At 34.9% G+C, this 24095-nt stretch overlaps 2 protein-coding genes across 2 annotated transcripts; one reads left to right on the top strand and one right to left on the bottom strand.

Moving 5' to 3' along the window:
- Positions 1 to 6717: 6717 nt before the first annotated feature.
- Positions 6718 to 22669, bottom strand: LOC131804426 (bifunctional phosphoribosylaminoimidazole carboxylase/phosphoribosylaminoimidazole succinocarboxamide synthetase-like). Its single transcript, XM_059127281.1, has 6 exons — positions 22509 to 22669; positions 22235 to 22438; positions 22012 to 22156; positions 14571 to 14683; positions 14375 to 14500; positions 6718 to 7550 (listed from the first exon to the last, which is right to left on the bottom strand). The coding sequence occupies exons 1-6, from the start codon at positions 22516 to 22518 to the stop codon at positions 6862 to 6864; spliced, it is 1287 nt and encodes a 428-aa protein (XP_058983264.1). The 5' UTR covers positions 22519 to 22669; the 3' UTR covers positions 6718 to 6861.
- Positions 9941 to 11778, top strand: LOC131804425 (neuronal acetylcholine receptor subunit alpha-4-like). The gene has a single exon (XM_059127280.1). The coding sequence runs from the start codon at positions 10380 to 10382 to the stop codon at positions 11676 to 11678; it is 1299 nt and encodes a 432-aa protein (XP_058983263.1). The 5' UTR covers positions 9941 to 10379; the 3' UTR covers positions 11679 to 11778.
- Positions 22670 to 24095: the final 1426 nt, after the last annotated feature.

The raw sequence follows: 24095 nt of genomic DNA, 5'->3' as shown, positions 1-24095 counted from the left end.
GACCGAACCGATTTTAACTTACTAGTATTTATTGAATTTATAAAGGCCGACAAATCGTTCTGTTCGATTTAAAGTTTATTAACAGAATAAAATATGAAAAACAGAAATACAATTTTCATTACATTAAACAAAATTCAAAACCTACTAAGGATGAAATTTAACAAGTGAATGTATTCAAAGTATAATCCAATACTCCTCCTCATTCACTTTAAATTGCATTTCTCGCGTAAAGTTACATGTTTAGGTGCTGTTAGTGGTTTCGTTAATATATCGGCAATCATCTCCTCCGTTGGACAATATGTGCATCTAATTATTCCTTTCTTGACTAGGTCTTTTGTTAATTTATATTTTGTATCGATGTGTTTAGTTCGAAAAGAAAATTTGTCATCATTTACTAGACGCAAACAGCTTTGGTTGTCATTATAAATAAGAGTTGGTTCATTAATAGGATAATGAATTTCTTCTAATAGTTGCCTTAACCACTTTGCGTCTTTAGAAGCTTCAGATAATGAAATAAATTCAGCCTCGCATGTCGATGTTGCCACAATTGATTGTTTCTGGCAAGACCATCCTATCGTACCTCCATTATAAAAGTAAATTCTACCACTATTAGATTTCCTTTCGGTTCTTTCTTCTGCCCAATTTGCATCTGCATATCCAACAAGACTTTGTTCATTTTCATCATTGCTCAAATTAAGTTTTAACTGTGAAGTAGACTTAAGATATTTCAGAACCCTTTTACATTGAGACCAATCCTCCATTGTAGGGTTGGCAACCTTCTGAGCCAATATATTTACTGCAGCTGAAATGTCTGGTCGAGAATTGACAGAAATATATAAAAGTTGTCCAATTAATTTTCTATACTTCATATTTGTTTCAAGAAGTGTTGAATCTTCTGATTTTCCGTAACTAACATCCATTGGCGTTCTTACATTCTTAGAGTCCTGCATACCATATTCGTTTACAACTTTTCCAATATACGAAGATTGAAAGAGTTGAAAATTTCCTTTGTAATCTTGTGTTATTTCGATTCCCAGATAATGTTTAATTTTTCCTAAATTAACTATAGTGATATTCTTTGACAAAGTATTACCAATATAATTCATCTGCGTCGATGTATTGCATGCTACAATTATGTCATCAACATAAACAAGAATGTAGCTCAATTTCCCAGAAATATTACCATAGTAGAAACATAAATCATTTATACACTGTTTGAAACCCATTTTTTCAAGCGCTTCGTGTAAAACCATATTCCATGATCTAGCAGCCTGCTTGAGGCCATATATACTTTTCTTCAATAGACAAACCTGCTCATTGTTATCTTGAAATCCTGGAGGTTGTTGCATAAAAATGGTTTCAGACAGCTTACCATTTAAAAATGCAGTCTTTACATCAAAATGATTAACCATCATTTTTTCTTTTCCAGCAATTGACAGCAGAATTCGAAACGAGGTATGTGTTGCAACAGGTGCAAAAACTTCATCGTAATCTACGCCGAATTTTTGAGAAAATCCTTGAGCAACGAGTCGGGCTTTAAATCTATTTACTTGTCCATCAACATCACGTTTCACTTTATATACCCATTTACTTCCGATTGCTGTTCTACCTTCGGGTAAACTGACAAGTTCCCATGTTTGATTTCCCTGTAGAGATTCTAGTTCATCTTGCATAGCTTCCAACCACTGCGCACGCTCGGTACTGTTAATTGCATCGTGGTATGATTTCGGTTCTCTAATTTCATTCGCTGACCATATTTCTTCAATTAGTCTTTTCGGTGCAGAACCTTTGTTGCATCTTTTGGATGTTCTAATATGTTGCTCACAAATATTGCTGTCTTGTGTTGAGTTAGTGCTTTCTTCATTTGGAATATTTATTGAATTTTCCTCTATATTATTTTCATCCGGTAAATTATTTCGGCCCTCAATTGGAATATTGATTGTATTTTCTTTTACTGAATTATTTTCGGGTATCTCCTCCTCAATCAATAATTCCTTAATCCTTGGATTTAAAGAAATGGAAACATTTTCAGCATCTATCTTGATAAAATCTGTGAATATCACATCGCGACTAATAACAACCTTCTTAGCATATTGATCATAACAACGAAAAGCCTTTGACTTCTCATCATAACCAAGGAAAATCATTTCGGTTGCTTTGCTGTCAAGTTTACGCCTTTTTTCAGTCGGAATATGTACAAAACATTTAGATCCAAAAACGTGAAACTTATCTACACTTGGTTTTATTCCGTACCATAGTTCATATGGAGTAGCATTGGTTGTTCTGGTTAAAACTCTGTTTTGTATAAAATTTGCTGTTGCAACTGCTTCTCCCCAAAATGTGTATGGTAAATCTGCCTCTGATAACATACACCTTGCCATTTCTATTAAAGTCCTATTCTTTCGTTCCGCCTTTCCATTCTGTTGTGGGGAATAGGGAGCAGTGAGTTGGTTTTCAATACCCTCACACTTGAGATAATCTTCGAATGCTTTTCCTGTGTATTCTCCACCTCTATCAGATCGAATTTTCTTAGGAATCTTACCGAATTTAGTACGACACAACATTACAAAATCTTTGAATGTCTGCAAAACTTCCGACTTTTGTGATATTAATCTTATTACAGTGAACCTAGAGAAATCATCTATAAATGTCACTATGAACCTTTTTCCAGATGGTGTAGTGGTTTGCATTGGACCGCATACGTCACTATGGATTAATTCCAAGGGAGCTGTAGATTTCGTCATTGATTGCCTTGGAAATGACAAGCGAGTCATTTTGCCTTTAACACAACTTTCGCAAATTTCCTTTATACCACAACCCACAATGTTTAAACCTTCAACCAATTTCTCATTACACATTTTTCTAATTGCTTCTGGATCACGGTGTCCAAGCCTCCGATGCCATTGATGTATGCAATTCTCGTTGTGCTGCAATACTGCATGAACAAAATCTGGTTGTCGCAAAATATACATTTCACCGTCAATATCCGCAATTCCGATATTATTATTTCCAGAATTTATGCAGCAATTATTATCTTTAAATGCAACGTTGTAGCCAGATTTCGTTAGTTGCCTTACCGAGAGAATGTTACCAACTAATAGCATGTTTCCATTGGAAACCGAACAAAGTTGTTCGCTCTCAGAATTAGGTACACGAATTAACCCGTTCATACGGCACGATTCGTAATTCATAGTAAAACAATTCCCTTTTTCAAAAATTTTGTTTGTAGATTTTAATGGGAATTTATACGAAAATACATTAAATTCACACTAATATGAATAGAAGAATTATTGTTTTCCTCCCAAAGATTTATTATATCATTAATTTTACAATTTTCATTCATGTTTTCAACTTTTTGTGTAAATGTTGACATTTTGGACATATTTTAGTATTTTTCTATTTTTAAATTTTGCTGGAGAGACACTTGTCAAACATTTTTTCTGCCGACACAAACATTTTGAAAATATTGCATCTTTTGTTTCCAGTTTTCTGTGGAAATTTCAACTCGTGGACAAAATGCGCACCTCGGATGAGAGAGAAAACAAAATGTACTTTCGTTTGAATGTACATACGCCATTCAACATTGTAGTTTTCATTCATAATTTTCAGTCTTCCCAAAAATTTTTAAAATTTCATTAAATTGTTCTATTTTTAATTTTAAAATGTCATAATTTATTTTTTCGATAAATGCTCTCATTTGTTAGGGATGGGACATATTTTTTCGTTGTTCTGAGAGTGATTTGATTTGAACAACGTACAAATATGAGTGTTCGCTCAGGGAATTTTGTGTGAAGAATTAAGTAGTTTTTTCATAGTTAAGGGTCAAACAACGAATAGAGAGCGAATCAAGTGCAGTGGAAACGCCACATAAACAAGGAGCATATAGTACCTCTCTTAACGTTATTTTATGTTGGTTACCAAATTCATCATTCGTAATAATCTCACCCTCACCAATACCTTCAATAGCAATGGTTTGACCATTTGCTAATTCGATCGAACTCTTGTAATTGTGATTGAGATTCTTGAAAAACTTTCTTTCATTTACTGTATGTCGTGTTGCTCCAGAATCCACAAGCCAACAAAACTTCTTAGTATTGCCAATCTTGAATAAAAAATCTTCACTTTTGTTTTCTTCATTTACCTTTTCTTCGATTGAATTGATTTTATTGGGATTCTTTCCAGAATTTTGCTTTGTTTTCCAATATTTGTACTTGGTGCAATTCTTCTTTTGATGTCCGGACTTCTTACAAAAATAACATACACCATTTGTCCCAGCCACCACTTTTAAAATTGAGTCGTTTCCCTCATTGACTGAGTGTTGTTTCCTTTCAAATTCTGCAATTACACGTTGCTGCACTAATGCGAAGGTAATCTCTTCTTCCTTGCGAGATTCAAGCGATGTAATTAAGGCATCATATCCTTCCGGAAGACTGCTTAAGAGCATGGCAGCACTCCATTTATCTGACAAACCTTCTTCGCCGACATCCCGTAGTTTAGTAAATAAATCGTTCATTGCATTTATGTGACTAATTGCGTTACCTCCTTCTTGAAGTTTTAGACTACATATTGACCTCATCAAATATACCTTATTGGTGAGTGTGTTCTTTTCATGGTAGTCTTTAAGAGCGCTCCAGGTAGCTTTAGCCGTTTTCGCACTTCGGATGTGCCCAAGCTGGTCATCCATAACGAGCAATCCAATTGTTCCCCGTGCCTCGTCATCTTTCATATCCCATGCGTCAAGTTCTGATTGATTCACAACTTCATTACCTTGGTTTCTTTTGGGTTCGGGACGAGATCCTTCTATTACCTGCTTCCATATATTATTCTTTCGCAACAATAATTCCATCTTGAATTTCCAGTTTGCATAGTTTTCGTTATTGAGTATTGCGAAATTTGGTTTTGAATCCGACATCGTATCCTTTTAGTTATCCGTTTTAAATCTTCCTGAAATCCGTGCAAATATTTCCTGATTTCTTTAAATTCAACTTGAAATCCTTTGATTATCCTTTAGATTTATTGAAAATATCCTTTATGTCCTTGATCCTTTATCCTTTACACAAAAAGAAGGCCCATAACCTATTGAATTTATAAAGGCCGACAAATCGTTCTGTTCGATTTAAAGTTTATTAACAGAATAAAATATGAAAAACAGAAATACAATTTTCATTACATTAAACAAAATTCAAAACCTACTAAGGATGAAATTCAACAAGTGAATGTATTCAAAGTATAATCCAATAGTATTCTCATTGTGTAATTTAAAAAAATCTATCTTTAAAATTAACCTTTTTTTAAATTAAGGCGATATCAGTAGATAACTAGAATAGAAAATCGCGTAATAAAACATTTTTTACGTGATTATAGGAAGAGAGATTAGCAGATACAATTTACAATTTGCTGTATACATTTCAAATTGTATTAGGATTGGCCTCAACACGCATAAAACTCTAGTTAAGTTTTGGGCTATTGAACAAGATTTTGTAATATTTTACAAATTATTACAGACTATCGAGCCATAGTACACACCTGTTATCCTAGCTTTAATATATGTATACTTTATTTACCTGTCTTATAACGTACATTTGCATCGATATGCCCAAACCCACTGCCAAAACATTTCTTTGGAAATTCTGCCAAGACATTCATCCCGAAAGTCATGCCCACGTCTTACATAATCTCTAACAGTAGAAAATCCACATAAAGGAACTTCACATTGGAATGGCATTGAATCTGCTATCTGCAAGGGATTACCTTGATTATATTATTATTTTCAATTTATTGCTCTTGCTGGAATCAATAATTCTTGATGGGGTTTTGTGTGTTCCATTTGGGAAGTGACTCCAATATTCCTCTTTTTCATAATTATCCAGGAAATGTTGGTAAGAAAAATTTGAATTAAAATGTTTGTGCAATTTAAAAACAAAATGAAAAATATGACTTGATATGCTTAGTTTACTGGGTAATTTTGATAGTTTATCATATTCTCTACAGTATTTTTGGTTTATTGTTAAAGAACTCAAGGTTTTCGAGCTGCTTTGGAGTTTATCCGTTATCGTTATTAGTATATTTATGACAAATGTCTAAAATGTTATAACAATATGTCTAAAACAACCAAAGCACCTTAAATCTGGCGGTACAGTTATATGGGGCTCTATTAAAGCTAGTCCACAGACGGACATGGTTTAATCAACATAGAATATTTTACTGATCAAGAATGACAAATTTAATGTACCCTCCATACTATGATGGCGAGCACAAAAAGAGAATATACCACAGCCTGGAAAGTCTGTCAATATTAAGGGAATCAACACAATGAAATCCAAATAGAAGAAATGAAGAGAGGGGATTTCATGGTCTGTATGGCATTCAACCATTTAATTTCAACTCAAAGAAAAATTTATTATCGGACGGATATTATGGCTTTAGTTCAGAATAATTAAGAATGATTTGGCACATAGAATAACTTGTAGAATAGCTTTGTTCTTCTTTAAAAGAGCATGACTCTAACAAGTTGGCAAAGTTTGAATTTTTAAACATTGGGCTGATAGGTCTGGAGATGGTGAAATGTTTCTTGCCAATCCGTCAGTTGTTTCATCCATTTTCAATCCATTCCAAAACAATTGAATTATATTATATTGAATAATAATTGAATCATTAAGCGGAGCGAAATCTGAAGACATTATCGATTCTGAAGCATTTCAATAAAATACCCATAAATTTATTTGAGATTTTATGTAAAAACAATTTAATTATATTGAAATATTGTCTTTTTTAACAAAACACAGGAATATACATATTTGTTTGAAAATCAGAATCAACGAATTCATCAATATGTGAATAACATGGCAATATACGATCCGATCACTTGCTTTCATCGGCATTACGGACACCGCGCATTTTCTTGTCGGCCACCTTCAACGAAGTGTAGTTCAACAGTTGTTTTGTGCGCAATTTGGCCCAAATCATAAAGTTGTGAAGACCCAAAATTTGAGCAGCATGCAGGGCAGCAGTTTCGGGATACACAACTGTGGGACAACCCAATCCTGAGGGTACATTTAAACTGGACCACACATCCAACGATTTATCTTCGGCCTTAAGGGGTGGACAATTGATGACGGGGTATGGAGTGTTGGCCGACAAAACTGGACCCAAACCATTTGAACGTCCTGCTACAGCAATGAATATCAGATTGCTCAGACGACCTTCATATTCACGTAAGATGCGCAATGTTTCTTCGGTTCCTTTGTGGGCTGAGGTGACGCGCAATTCGGTGTTCAGGCCAAATGATTTGCAATGTTTGGCGATTTTTTCACAGTGCTCACTGTCTGAGGCACTGCCCATTAAAATGACAACCAAATGATCGGATTTTGGCATAATCTGTTTCAGTTGATCATTTGTCCAGGTGTAGTTGCGTATTACTGTGTCCAGGGATTCATCTGTGACAGTGGCACATTTACGATAGACATCTTTGTCGACCATAAGACGTTTATCGCCGGAAGGCCACAAACGCCAAGAATCCGAGTCGATAATGTCAGCCAGTATAATTTGACCTACAATGAGAAAGAAACGAATGGAGAATTAGTGTTGAGAAATGAGCATCGAGGTTTTAAAATAGGATTGAGAAAAAGGAAGTCTAATAAAAAAGACGAAATCATAAATTTATTGAAACATATACATATTATTAAGACTTTCAGATACGATAAACATAAGGTAAAATTGTCTTTTCATATAAATTTTGGACAAAATTTTGTATGATGAAAATCTCCACCATTATGCGAAAAAGGGTTAAATTATAAAAGTCAAGTAAAAAACGACGGGCCGAAGTATTATATCCTCTACCATGTGAAAACTTATATTAAGGTCTAAACTGAATGAGCGCTTGCGTACAAAAATATCGACAAAACAACAGCAACATAACTGACTGACTGAGAATCAATGCAGCACGGCTGCAGCTAGAATCTTAACCTTAATCTTGGAGCGTAGGTGTTGGATAAGGCTGGGTTTTTGAACATTCGTACTAAGAGGTTACGTCAGACTGAACTAATCGCACATTTTGAGTACTAACAAGTAAAAAGCAGCTAAGTTCGGCCGGGCCGAGCTTTAAATACCCTCCACCATTTGGAAGGAACTTGAAAAATTAAAAAAATGACAAAAAACAACTGAAATCTTCTAAATACAGAATCTAAATACCGTTATATGGGGGCTATACGAAGACGTGGACCTGCATACAAACATTTTTTGTCGTAGGCTGTAGTACCCATTACAAACTTTAAATATGAAATTTGAATTAATTCCGGTAAATACTGTCGTTAAAATCATAAAAAAACGAATGTTGGGAGGTACCGTTATATTGGGGCTATACGAAAACATGGACCGACATGGCCCATCTAGGAACTTTACCTAAACTATGAATTTATGCAAAATTTCAGCCTTCTATCTCAATTTGTTTGAAAGAAAGCGTGTTTACAACAGACGGATATCGGAAATTCGGCAATGCGCATTTCAATCGATAATTTAAAATAACCTTAACACCAATTTTTATACCCTCAATCACGTGGCTACAGAGGGTATATATCATTTAATACGGCCAAAACGATTTCATCCAAACTTGGTACATCATAACATTATTATCAAACTTAGATCAAGTTCGGAAATGTGCAATATCGAGCCGGTCCTTCCGGTACATCCCCCACAAAAGGTCGAAATTTTCAAAGCAAAAAAAATATTTTACTGCACAGAAAGAGAAAGGATAATCCAATTTTGCTTCAATTTTGCAAATCCTAATATTTAGTGCTAGGTCTGGTGTAAAGATGGGATATATCGGTTCACTCCTTCTGGTACCTCAACTACAAAGGGTCAACATTTTTAATAATTTTAAAAATTTTAACCGAGTAAAAATTTTAATAATTTTAACTGTTATAACATGTGAAATATCCGAGTCCGATTGTCTTCTGGTACCTCCCCCACAAAGGGTAAATATTTTGAATATCCTTGAAGTTCTTTAAACGCTAAATTAACATCATCCAGGCTTGGTCTGAATATTCTCAATTTTCCTATCAACACAAGATCTGTTATAAAGATGGTAGAGATCGGATCATTTGTCCTGAGTTCAAGGTTTTAAAAAACAAAACGCTTAAAGAAAACGAAATAAGCATCCAACTCTCTTCAAATTTCACAAATATAATCTCTTTTTTAAAACAAGATCTGTTGTGAAGAGGATATACATATCTGCGAACCCCCTCTGGTAACTCACCCACAAAGGGTCACAGTTTCCAATACTTTTTCTGTCATAACTCGCAAAACTAGTCAGCGATTCTTCTTTACAACTTACCATATCAAAATATTTCTCTCAACCAGGAACCTGAGATGAATGTAAAATTTATGATTTCGCATTATATTGGATATAAATGTTCGATTTCCTTGTAATTTTGCGCAAGTCAATATTTTTATCTGTATTAGATGAAAATATGAAAACAGAATACTTCGGTCGCCCATATCTGGTACCTCACGCACATTTTAACATTTTCTAAAAATTATCACATATCTCATATAAAGTGAAGAAAATAACCAATATAATCCAAACCTTGCACGTCGCAACATTTATATCGCATCGGAACCTACTCCACAGATGGTCAACAATTTGAAAATCATAAAACAAGTCAAAATATACTTAAGTAATCGAAAATTGGCTGAGAGTATACATCTGTCGGCCAAACCGACTGATACTTTTTAATTAGTTTAATTCTAAGAAATGTTTACAAGAAATACCCTCTACCCCTATTTGGAATTAAATAAACAACTACGAATTTTATATTTTTAGGCTCATCAAATCGTGAAATTGGAATATTTTTGCCATTTAGTTTTTTGTCCAAGTCACACCGATTGCTCTAACCACCTTCACACATTCGATGAGGAAATCAGTGGCTCGGGCCCAAGCATAATCCCCAGAGAATTACTTCGCCACCATACACAAATACAAAACCTCAATTTCTAAATTCTTAAAAGAAAGAACAATAACAAAAAAAAAACGAAAGATAAATTTAATAAACACAACTCATACAAATGCGCTCAAATCTGGACAAAGAATTTAATTCGATATGTGCATATGCCCAGATGTACATACGACAATAATCTACGGCAGTCGGGTCTCAACGCCACCAGTTTCATAATTCACTTTCTGAAAGTGGACTCGCAGTTTTAGTTTGAATCTCCTACACTCAGCACCGTATTTTTCGTGGATATTGTGCGGCGTTTAAAAACTTGCCGCAAACAATTGTGGATTTAATTTTTGTCGCCACGTTTTCTTAGAGAAAGAAAAAAAACATAAAAAGAAATTAATTTGTTATTGTGATAAGAACAACGAAATCCCTCAACGAAAGATGTTTACTTCCTGCCGTCACCGCGCCACCATCACAGTCGCTCTGTTCGTGGTGGCAGCAATTCAGCTGGCTGCCTGCACTGAGGACGGAAATGCCTCATGGAATATCAGCACAATGGACCGTCTGCGTGTACAACTGTTTACGAACTATGATAAGAGCTCGCACCCCATGGTTACACCCACGCAGCGGACGAACATAACATTGGGCATAGCCGTCAACTACATCGATATCGATGAATTGAAGGGCAGAATGACGCTGCATGGCTGGGTCAACATGCGCTGGCGCGATGGAGGAAGGACATGGAAGCCGGAATATTTCGACAACATAACCACCTTGCATATACGTTCCAAGGAGGTATGGAAGCCGGACATTACTCTGTTCAACAGCGCCGGCAGCGAGGGCGATTATGTTGGTGATACACAGACTATGCTCTCCTACGATGGTAGCTTCATGTGGGTGCCTCCCGTGGTTTATACGGCCTACTGTAATCTGAATCTCAAAATGTGGCCATACGACCAGCAAACGTGCAAACTCAAAGTGGGCACATGGACTTTGACAACAATCGATCCAAAATTCCTTGACTTCAAGGAAAGCATCGATTACAAGGATTTGATTAAATCCACCGAATGGGACATCATCGACGCCAAGGCCACATACAACAGTGAGGAATTCTACAACTATATAGAGTACACGTTCCAACTTCAACGCTACTCTTCGATGTACACAACGGTTATTTTCACGCCAGCATCCTGCATTATACTAATGTGTCTATCCATATTCTGGCTACCACCCCAAATGGGAGAGAAAATTTTGCTCAATGCCGTTTTGATTGTAATTATTGCTGCATTCCTGATGTACTTTGCCCAAATGTTGCCCATATTGGCGGAAAATACCCCACTAGTGGTACTCTTCTACAGCGCCAGTTTGTTGCTTTTGAGCATATCGACAATCGTTTCGGTAACCGTCCTCTATTTGTCCACAGCCAAACATAAGCAACGTGTACCGGCATTTTTGAGAAACCTTCTCAATGGCGGCTTGGGTCGTGTTTTACTGCTAAGCGAGTTTTCCCTAGAAGCCGAACCGCAAACCCTGCTCAATAATGGCACCAAGGAGATGGGCGAACACGTCTATGACGAACCAATTGAGACAACAAACGAAAATACAATGTTCAATGCATCGAATCAAACACCGAGATCATTGCAATTCGATTGGATCCTATTGGCAACAGCCATTGATCGCATCTTCTTCCTGGTGTACTGTTTCATTTTCATTATTTTGGCCATTGTCTATTCGGTGTAGGATGCAGGATTGAAATTTCACCATTAGAAAACCAAAAATATGTCATTTTTGTATTGCAAATTTAATATGTAAATAAAAAAATTGTACTGATATATAATAAGTTCAAGATTTTTGTGTTCGGTAGGTTGAAGAAGTGGGACAGATTTTCTTTTTCAGGTGTTTATAGTAAGTATGGTCTTTTTTAACTTTTAATAATCTAATAATATTTACATGGTTTTTTTGCAGATCAATTATTGTAATTTTTCCCAAAACCGATTTTACTGACAGACTCAGATCAAAAACCCAGTAAAGAAAGGTAAAAGTCATACAGGGACATCGATATAAAACCCTACACAATTATGCATATTTATCAGATCTACCCGATCGCGATATAATTTGATAGAGGTCGCATGTGCCAACATCCACTCAATTTGGGCTGATATCACACATTTGGTACAGAATCAAATTGAAATCGGACGAAGACAAATATGGAAGCAATATTTATATTTAGCAGAGAATTTTATGATCTTTATCTGGTATCTGGTACCAAACATCTATGTTGTGGAGTGCATTTTACGAATGTAGGTGTCTTCAAATCGGATGAAATTTATATATGGGAGCTAAAGTTATACCTTAACCGAATTTTGCCAAATTTGACACTCTTGATTCCAAGCTGAATTCAGTTAGATGTGCCAAAATCCATCCGATTTCGACTAATGTGCATATTTATTAGATCTACCCGATCGCGATAGACAGTGGTCGCATGTGCCAGCATCCACTCAATTTGGGCTGATGTTACACATTTGGTGGATAATCTACTTAAAATCGGACGAAGACAAATATGGAAGCTATATACAAATCTGGATCGATCTCGTTAAATTTAGCAGATAATTTTATGATCTTTATCTGGTATCCGGTACCAAACATCAATGTTGTGAAGTGCATTTTACGAATGTGGGTGTCTTCAAATCGGATGAAACTTATATATGGGCACACTTCCAAACACAATTGGACGAAGTTGTATATGGGAGCTATATCTAAATTTAGACTGATTATCACCAATTTCAATAGGGTTTATCCCTGGACCAAACATACGATTTGTGCAAGATTTCATTTCGTTCGGGCAATAAATGCGACCTATACTTTGTTTACAAAAATACAAGGGCTCATAAATTGACTCAGACCGTGATTCTATAAGGATCCTCAAAAGTAATCGTATTTCATATTTCCTTCTCCATTTTAAAAAGAAATGCACAAATACATAATACCCTGACCACAGTGTTATACCCATGGTACAATGAATTCAAGGTAGGGCAGAACTACCATATGATTTAATTTTTTTTGTTTTTCTGGCTTAATATGTCAACTTCATTTGCTTATGTGTGTGTCTTCTTTTCAATAATAAAAAATTGTTCAGAAAATATTCAAATTCGGGTGTTTTCAAAATGCTTATTGCAACAAATGCATCGACAAAATGTACAGTTATTGTCGCGAAATAAACCATAAGAGATATATAGAACATGATATTGAAAAGAAATTTTGACCATTCATTCAGTTTTCGCGGTTTTAAATTATTTATTCAAAATCAATGCAACAAGTTGTTTGCTTTTTTATTGTTTTGATAGTAATTCTGACATTACAAGCCAAACAGGTAGACCTCTATACTTGCAATTTTTTCAAAGTTGACCTACCTTCTCTTCATTGTACCATGGTTATACCCTAATAATGTTTTGATAAATAATTTATTCAACAAAAGCAGGTATCTTCGCAAACGGGAAAACGTTGTTACCACGATTTTAGAATTTTAAGGGTCAAATTATATTCTTAAAATTCCCCACATTAAAGTTCGTTGCTATTTAAGCGAAGATTTTTAAGACATTTTTGATATTTTTAGGGGGACTCGGCCGTGATGTATATCTCGATATTTTTCCAACAACATTTTCATTTATTTATTCTTTAGCGACTATCCTACATCAATTCAATACAGAGATTCAAAATGAAAAACCCGAATTAGTTTTTTTGAAGAAGAATCATATTAGGGGTTGACATAAGTTAAGTCAGGATTATTTTAAATGCTATGAAACTCGATTAATTGACTGACTATGAATGAATGACTATACTACTAACATTAAGCATAAAATTTGAAATTCACCAAGGGACGCTATCGCTAACCAAAACCCAATTGTAATAGTCAAAGAAATACAAAAAAAATTGTACTAGGAGTATAAGACGAGATACAAAAAGACTACTCCATTGACAATATTTCAGAAAAATAATTAATTATTTAATATCCTTATTAATTGCAATATTTTACATAGGGTGCAGCAAAAGAAAAGAAGATAGTTCCACAAATGCTAGTCAGTTCCTTTGGAAAAAAACACCTATGGCAAAACCTTTTTTCTACACAAGTGATCGTAGGTTCAATAGAAGATTAAATAAAATATAAAAACTATGTACAGTATTCCAACAAATAAATGTTAACACTGTTCTATTTATGAATTTGTCCAAATCTTTTAATTATGGAGTTTAATATGGATAGTTTGCGAAGATATTCATTTCATTAATATTGTAACTTTTAGTTCAAGTTATCTTTTGGACAATGTATGCTGTATTTAGACCAAATTATTTAAAAATAAAGTTATTGTCACAAAAGTATTTTAGAAAAGACTTTTGTATCTTCAACATGCAATACCCGAAACAAATAAATTCATACATACCTTCCTCATCGACGCCAAATTCAATTTTCATATCGATTAGAGCACAGTTCTTAGTAGCCCAAGCTCTTTCCAAAATTTCAAAGACTAAAACGGTGGTTTTCTTGATGATGTCAACTTCATCTTTGCCTAAATGAATTAATTACAATGTAGAAGATTATCCTTGAAAACCTTATTTCAAAATTTAAGTATACTTTACCAATTTCAACACCATTGAATTTAAATTTGGCTGAAATAATTTGTTCGTCTGACCATTGTGGATCGTGATTAGCATCATCCTTGAAAAAGGTTTCTTGTTTGGGAGGGGAGAAGCTTTTAAAGTGGATGAGAACAAACATATGTTAGTGGGAATTTTATTTTTAATTGAAATTTATTATTGATCTACAAAAATTTAATGTGAAAATAGTTAACAACTGGATGTGATTTGGCGTTATTTGGCAGGGTCATGGTCTATAGCAGGTCAGCCAGTAAGCCCATCTGAAAACTACGTTTGCTGTCGAAAAAAACTTATTATGATTTGAAATTTAATGGGAGTCAAGTCACAATAGTCCAAAGTCCAAGTTTATTGTCAAACTACAAAACAAGTCTTCCTGTCCGACCTTATAAAGGCCTTGGGTTTTTTGATTTTTCCCTGAATCTTTGTTTCCCTGGATAAGGGAAGGTAAGCGGTCTCAGACCTTAATATACAAGTTATTACTACTTTAAACCTCTAATTACTTATATTTATTTATATTTATTTCATTGTGGCTGTTGGGGGCTATATTGGATATGGGATTGGAAACAATGATCAAGGCTTACATACATTTGAGCTTTCAATAAAATATTAACATTTTAGAAAATTTATTTTAGACTGCATTATTTATTATTTGCTGTAAATTTGTATTAATAATATTTATTAGTTGCTAAGCCATTACAAAAATGAATACAACATAGTTATCACTGACTTGATTGATTGATACATATTGATGATGTCTATAATATTCCTCATGGAACATCTACTGGGGGTAAAAGCAGGGTCACTGACGTAGCTGATAACATTTGTATACTATATTATCTGAGTTGCATTTTGTAAAAAACAATTTTACAATGACCATTTTAAATGAGACGAGCACAGGAGATATAAAAAAGTTTGATTTAATCAATAATATTGTGTATATATTATTTATTCAATTATATATTTCAGAAAATGGCATTTAAGCATTTTCCAAATTTTAACTGTTACAATATTTTTCATTATAAGAGGAAGAAAAAGAAATTTCGATCTCCTTCTATAAAAATATAAAATAGTTTTAAAATACTTCATTTGGCAGTGTTTCCAATTTCAAAAGTTTTTATTTCACATTTTCATAGAGCTAGAGTTGAACCCCAGGCTCATGCAATAAATACACATTATTTTATTAAAACCGTTGGTATCGGTCGAGCTTCGTTGTATACATTTTTGTAAAAAAAGTTTCTAATAACAAGTTAAAATGTTTAAATATATTTTGACTTCTGTTCTGATTATTCTAATTGCTACCCTCTATGGAGTAGGTTCCGAAGGAATGGGCCAATATTGTCCATTACGTATCGGACCTTGTTGGTATTTGCAATTGTACATCACATGAGCACGGTAACCCATGAGAATACCCAAATGATTAATAATAGAATTAGATGTGGCAACATTGTTTTTATGTACATTGTACAAATACACATATACTCTTATACATGCATCACATACATCATCCTAACATTCCATGTAATAAATATAGTTTACTGTTGTAACGTTCAGTTAGTTGTCTTTTACTTCTTCTTAAATAAAGAACATGAATTGTTAAACTGAAACGATCCTCGTGCCTCAACAATCATTTCTAATAGGTTATGGACCCAGGCTATCGCATCTAGAGAGGATTTTGTTTTTTTTTTTTTTTTCGCTGTTTCTTGGAGAATTGAATTAAATATTCTTGGTACCTGGATTCTGCTATTTGTTCATATTTGCAAATTTTATTGTGAAATTTATCGTGAAAATTACCTGATTGGAGCGAATCATGGCAGACTCAAAATTGTTGTTCACAAAGCTGAACAGGGATAATTATGAGTTGTGGAAATATAGAATGCAGCTGTTGTTGAAGAAGGAAAAAGTGTGGGACGTTATCAGTGATCCTGTGCCGGCGGTTCCTGATGAAAAATGGATAGAGCGTGACACTGAAGCAACAATTCTGATTGGATTAGCTGTTGAAGACAGTGAAGTGCATCGCATTGCAAATTGTGCAAATGCAAAAGCAGCTTGGGATACACTTAAATCGTATCATGAAAAATCTTCTTTGAGTAACAAAGTGAAACTTATGAGGAGTATTTGTGAACTCAAGCTACAACCTGGGGAAGATATGGATTCCCATATAACAAACATGAAGTTGATGTTTACAAAGTTGCAATCGTTGGGTGAAAAATTGTCTGAGTCATGGATAATATCTATGCTGTTGAGTAGCCTGCCTGCTACATATGACACTCTGATAACTGCTCTTGAGGTAAGGGATGAAAAAGATCTCACAATGACTGTTGTGGAAAATAAATTATTGGAAGAGCACGAGAAATTAAAGAAAAGGCAAGTGAGCGAAGACTCTGTTTTGAAAGCAACAAATAAGTTTGCACACAACAAAAGGAAAATTATTTGCCATCATTGTCACGGTGTTGGGCACATTCGTAAGAATTGCTGGAAGTTAAAAAATAAGCAGTCGGATCAACACAAAGCTAAAATCGCACAAGAAAATGTATGTATGGAAAATGCATGTTTCATAATGAACGGTGCTGAAGGTGAATGGGTTGTTGACTCTGGAGCAACGTGCCATATTTGTAGCGATAAATATCAATTTGTGGAACTTGATACATCGTGGTGTGAGAAGGTGACCGTAGCAAATGGTGATGCCGTTTATTCAAATGGTAAAGGTGTTTGTAAAGTATCGATGGTGAATGCCAAAGGGTCTGAAGTAGTCATTACTGTTGGCGATGTTTTATACATTCCATCATTTAAAGGAAATTTATTGTCGGTGAAAAAGTTGTCAACTAAGGGTTATACATTTACGTTTTCTGGTAATATGTGCAGAATACGCGACGATAAGGATTTGGAAATTGGATTAGCGGATTTGGTCAACAATTTGTATCAATTGCGTTGTAAAAGCACAGAGAAGGTAAACGTTGTTTCCTGCAAAATGGATCGTTGTCAACATTATTATCATAAATTGTTTGGACACAGAGATATTAATGCGGTTAGATCTATGCAAGTTGGTAAGCTGGAAAATAATTTTAGCATCGTGGACTGTGGCGTAAGAAAGACTTGTGAGGTATGTACCAAATGCAAATTGACTCAAAAACCCTTTCCAAAAATGTCAAAGTCAAAAACTGGGGAAGTGTTGGAAGTTATCCATACAGACGTTTGTGGACCCATGCAAACAATAACACCTGGAAAGAAGAAATATATCCTGACATTTATTGACGATTACAGCCGTTACACCGTTGTATATCTGTTACATGAAAAATCAGAAGTTTTTGTAAAATTGAAGGCATTTGTTGAAATGGTCAAAAATAAATTTGGAAGGTATCCAAAATGCTTCAGATCAGATAATGGTGGGGAGTATAAATCTAGACGATTGGCTGATTTTCTTTCTAGTCGTGGCATAAAACCTCAGTTCACTGTTCCCTACTGCCCGCAACAGAATGGCGTTGCTGAACGAAAAAACCGGTATTTATTGGAAATGGCCCGATGTCTTCTGGAAGAAGCTGAATTACCTAAACAGTATTGGGGCGAAGCAGTGATGTGTGCTAATTATCTGCAAAATAGATTGATTTCAAATTCTGTTCCGTGTACCCCGTACGAAAGATGGGAAGGTTCAAAACCGAATATAGCCAATTTTAAGGTGTTTGGAACAAAGGCTTATGTTTTGATACCCCATGTGCAAAGAAAAAAGTTGGACAATAAATCCAAGCTTTTAACTTTCATGGGATACGACGAAGAAAGCAGAGGATTGCGGTTTGTTGATACCGATACCAATAGAGTGACAATAAGCAGAGATTTTAGATTTGTAAATTCAAATGACACCATTGAAGATAAAAGCGATAAAGTCAAAGAACCAAGTCAAATAGAAATCAACCTTTCGTCAAAACGGGAAATGGAAGAGGAAGAAGCAGTGGCGATTAACTCTCCTGTTGGCTCGTACAGTAGTTTGAGTAGCGATTTGGAATATTTTACTGAGGATGAAGAAGAGGTGCCTACTACAAGCAATGGTAATCACGAAAGTACCCTTCGTAGATCTTCAAGGAAAAATAAAGGTGTCCGCCCTGCTCGATACTCAGCATGTGTTATGGAATCTGAATCATTAATTGAACCAAAGTCTTTTAAGGAAGCTGTTTTGTCAAAACAAAAAGAAAAGTGGTCTGCTGCAATGCAGGAGGAGATCGATTCTATGATAAAAAATGATACATGGGAGTTGGTTACTAAACCTGAAAAAGCCAATGTGATAGGATGCAAGTGGATTTACAAATTAAAAACTAATTGTGACGGCAAAGTTAAACGCTATAAAGCTCGCCTTGTTGCAAAAGGATTTAATCAAAAATATGGGACTGATTATGATGAAGTTTTTGCGCCTGTAACACGGCAATCAACATTTCGTATATTACTTTCAATTGCTGGCCAAAACAAGATGCATATTCATCATATGGACGTCAAGTGTGCATTCCTGAATGGTAATTTAAAGGAGACAATATACATGGCACAACCACCTGGTTTTGTGAAGGGCGATTCAAACAAGGTTTGTAAGCTGAAGAAAAGTATTTATGGTTTGAAGCAAGCAGCAAACGTTTGGAACAATGCTCTTAATGATATTTTGATTAATAATGGTTTTTCGAGAAGCAAAGCGGATCCTTGTATATACACCAAAATCATCAATGGGGAAGAGTTATTTATATTGCTGTATGTTGATGATTTGTTGGTATCTTCGAGAAATGAAAATCATATTGCGGATGTTGGTAAAATGTTGAACAATCATTTTGAAGTTAAGAATCTCGGTCCGGTAACAACATTTTTAGGAATTGAAGTCAAGAGGACAAGCAGTGGTGAATTTCTAATTGGGCAGAAAGCATACATCAATGAGGTAGTTAACACATTTGGCCTTAAAGATTCTAAAATCGCAAAGTACCCGTTAGAACCTTCATATGGAAAAGAAGATTCAGAACCCTTGTTAAGAAATACTGAATATCAAAGTTTATTGGGCTCTTTGCTGTATGTTGCTGTTAACACTCGTCCTGATATTGCTGCCAGTATATCCATTTTATCAAAGAAAATAAGTTGTCCTACTCAAAAAGATTGGATTGAGCTGAAGCGTGTGGCGAAATATCTTAAAGGCACTGTAGACATGTACTTGAAACTTAGTTGTGAGACTGTTACTCCGAATACTTTAATCGGATACGCTGATGCTAATTGGGCTGAATGTCGAATTGACCGGAAAAGTAACTCTGGATATTTGTTTTTATTGAATGATTGTCCAATCAGCTGGGCTTGTAAAAAGCAAACACTTGTCTCTCTGTCTACAACCGAAGCTGAATTCATTGCTCTGTCGGAAGCTGCAAAAGAAGCAAAGTGGTTGAGAAATGTTTTAGCAGACTTCGGATGTCAACAAATCCAACCGACGACAATTTACGAAGATAACAGAAGTTGCCTAAACTTAATCAAGGAGGAGAAATTAAGTAATAGAACAAAACATATTGACACGAAATATCACTTCGTAAAGGATTATATTGATAAAAAGGTCATCGAATGTAATTATTGCCAGTCCGAAGAAATGCTTGCTGATATGCTGACTAAACCATTACCATTGTCAAAGCTGGAGAAATTCAGAACCTTGGCACAAGTCGTGTACAATTGAGGAGGAGTGTTGGTATTTGCAATTGTACATCACATGAGCACGGTAACCCATGAGAATACCCAAATGATTAATAATAGAATTAGATGTGGCAACATTGTTTTTATGTACATTGTACAAATACACATATACTCTTATACATGCATCACATACATCATCCTAACATTCCATGTAATAAATATAGTTTACTGTTGTAACGTTCAGTTAGTTGTCTTTTACTTCTTCTTAAATAAAGAACATGAATTGTTAAACTGAAACGATCCTCGTGCCTCAACAATCATTTCTAATAGACCTAAATAAATATGATACAAATATTGCGACGTGCCAGGTCCAAACTTTTGGAACATGTGGTAATATGTGAAAGGCAACAGATATAGGGGACCGAAGTATTCCATTCTCATACTTCATCTTATCTTCTTATTTCGCATTTTTTGAGCGTTTTGTTTCTTTGATCGTTTTGGTTATTCAAAACTTTGAACCTTTTTGGACCAATCTCTACCATCTTTATAACAGATCTTGTGTTGATGGAAATATTCAGATGTGCCAAGTCTAAATGGAATCTAATTTTAATTTCGCTTTTTATAAGCTTCATAGATATTCAAAATTTTGTAAGGAATGTACAAGGAGTAGACCGATATATTCCATCTTAGCACCAGATCGTGATTTTATAAAAATATTGGGATGTGTGAAATTTGAAGAGTTGTAACTATTCAAAATTTTGACCCTTTGTGGGGGAGGTACTTGATGGAGTGGACCGATATTGTCCATTTTCGCATTTGACCTAGCACTGACGCAAGTATTAGGATTTGCAAAGTTGGAGCAAACTCGGATTATTGCTTATTTTTATGTACAGACAATATTTTTCTTTTTTGAAAATTTCAACCTTTTTGTGGGGGAGGTACCAGAAAGAGTGGACCGATGTATTCCATCTTTAAACCAGACCTTGGGGTAAAAATTTATTGGGATGTGTGAAATTTGAAGACAATCGGACTCTTACATCACACTTTATAAGAGTTGTAATTATTCAAAAATTTGACCCTTTGTGGGAGGTTCATTTTCGCACCTGACGTAGCACTGTCGCAAATATTTGGATTTGCAAACTTGGAACAAAATCAGATTATCGTTTCTCTTTCTGTGCAGAAAATAATGTGTTTTTGAAAATTTCGACCTTTTGTGGGGAGTTACCAGAAGGAGTGGACCGATATTACCCATCTCCAACCTCGATGTAAGTTTGACAAAAATATTACGATGTACCAAGTTTGAACCAAGTCGGATACTCCCTTTAAGAGTTATCGTGCGCACCAGCCAGACAAACAGACAGACGGATGGACATCGCTAGATCGACTCCTAATGTCCTGAAACGGATTTGGTCAAAAGACTAGGCACATTTTGACCGTATCAAATGATATATACCCTCTCTAGTCATATGGCAGAGGGTATAATATAATCATTAATTGGAAGTCGATTTTAATACTTGGATTTGATTAACTACTTTGAAAAAACGTAAAAAAAAATTATAATACAGGTATCAATTTAAGCCACTAAATTAATAGCTCTTAGTGGAGGAATTTCTTCACCGATTTAATATATAAAATTGTTTTTACTATGAGACGAAATGAACCCACAAAGTACTGGAGTCTTATTTTAAAATTAGAAATATATTATTGTATGATTTTGGTCATTATTAGAAATATGACCTTGAATACAACATGCAGTAATTGCTGTCACTAGTGTCAATTGGGAACTTACCGATAACCTTCTGGAACACCAGGATTGCGTTTCAAAAATGAACCAGTTGCCAAACGTCTTGTTACCCATTCAATGGGTATCATTGCACACTTCTTGGCAATAAAAGCCTTGGGACCAGCCTGTTTCACGTAGGCAGTATGAATACCTACACATGAAAGTAAAAAAGCAAATACGCACATGAGATACGACATTGTCACCAGCCACATTTAATACGTTTAATTACCTGCATCGTTGAGGATTTGGAAAACTTGACCATTTGTGGAGTTCGAGATTTCAGCTTTTCCAGCCAAGTCGTGAGCACGGGCACCATCTCCAGCTGTTATGCGATCCTTGCTCAATATCAAACAATTGCCAGGATGTTCAGGTAAATCAAAGACCTGTTTGGTCTTACCCTCGATGATTAGAGAACCAAGTGTGTATCCTGCAACTGTTCAACAAGTTAATTATTCTCAATTTCCTACATAATTAACAAATTGCGTTAATGTTACCAAACTCACCTTTACTCATTATGATCTTTTCTTTTGCTTTTTATAACACCCCAACACGTGTTTGTGTCTTAATTGCTACCCGGCTAGAATGTTTTCGATTCGAAAACTTGAAATGTTGAAAACAGACTGATCCAGACGCCTGCGAATGGCTTGTTATTTACCCCCACAATGATTCCCAACATAATATCAAAGACAACAACAACAACCTCGTATGTGAACAGGGATGCCATCTTTCTCAAGTTTACAAGTGGCTTGTTTCTGGGGTGGAGTAGGAAAATGTTTCACGGCATGAAAAGTACAAGCATAATAAACTAATGAATACACAGACAACGGAATGCTCTTACCGCTTATCGAAAAAATCCGAATAAGCAGTGATCGTCTATGTCGTTTCAGGGGAATCAGTGAAAATATTAAAGTCACTGAAACCTACAATTTTAAACATATTAACAACAGTAGGGTAGTTGACTGTTAAAAACTATTCCATTAATCAAGGAAAATCCTGGAAAAGGGAAGAAATGTGTTTTCGAAGTCAAGTAGGCCAACTGGATCAATAAGCATGTTGGCTATACAAGCGCGTGCTGAGAGCTGTCCGAATAAAGACTAACTAACTAAAACTAACATTACGTTGTCTATAAATTCTATGGAACAAGTACTATTTTATATTTACTAGTTGATATGTATCTAACAAACAACAATTTATTTTTTCGAATACAAGAAAATGTTAAATTTATTACAAAGAATGATACAACAAAATTATTAAGTTGGCATCCCTGCTGAAGAACTATTCTTCTGCTCTTTGCTGAGTCTCCGCTCTCATATTGGGGATGAGAGCTCCATATAATTTGCTGGTTGCTCTCTTCTCCATGCCGGTTTTTGCTAATGGCTCGTTGTGGCTAGTGGTGATCGTTTTGCGGTCTATGGCCGCCGTCTTTGGTCTTGTTTTTGTTATTGATCTTCTTTTGAATTTTAACAAATATTTTTGTTTATTATGTTTCTTATCAATAGGTGTATGTCTGATTCGGTTCACTTGTTGTTAAATTGTTGTTGTCCCTGGTATGGTTACAAATCCCAAGTGACGTTATTATCATATTAAAATCGTCTAGTATCACTAAGCGATTTGTTAAATATTTTTACATCATAGAACTATTATTTTATGCTAGACTTCTAGAACGTGTGAAACGCATTAACCCACTGAGATCCAATGTTGCCCATCATGTGATTTACATGATATATTTATTTGATGTGAGTATTTATAGGACTTAATGCTCTACATTGAAATTGGTGTGTCCAATCAAACTAAAGTTAGACTTGTACTTTCATCATAAAATGGAAGAGATAAGATTCTATTTACTCCCAATATAGATTTATCTTCTGTTAGTTTAAATTTCGAAGGTTTAAATCACATTTATTTAACTATAGGTTAGTTAGTTTGTTAGTTTAAATTTCAAAGGTTTAAATCACATTTTATTTAACTATAGGAGTTACAATTTGGTATTTGTGTTCGCAACGGGTCGCAAGAATATTTAGTATTTTAAAAGGTTTTGACATATCTCCCAAGTTACAGTAACCCCATTGTAGAGCAAACCGATTTCACTA

This window comes from Musca domestica, unplaced genomic scaffold (genome assembly GCF_030504385.1).
Source record: "Musca domestica strain aabys unplaced genomic scaffold, Musca_domestica.polishedcontigs.V.1.1 43, whole genome shotgun sequence".
Taxonomy (NCBI): Eukaryota; Metazoa; Arthropoda; class Insecta; order Diptera; family Muscidae; genus Musca; species Musca domestica.
This window is presented reverse-complemented; position numbering and strand designations above follow the sequence as displayed.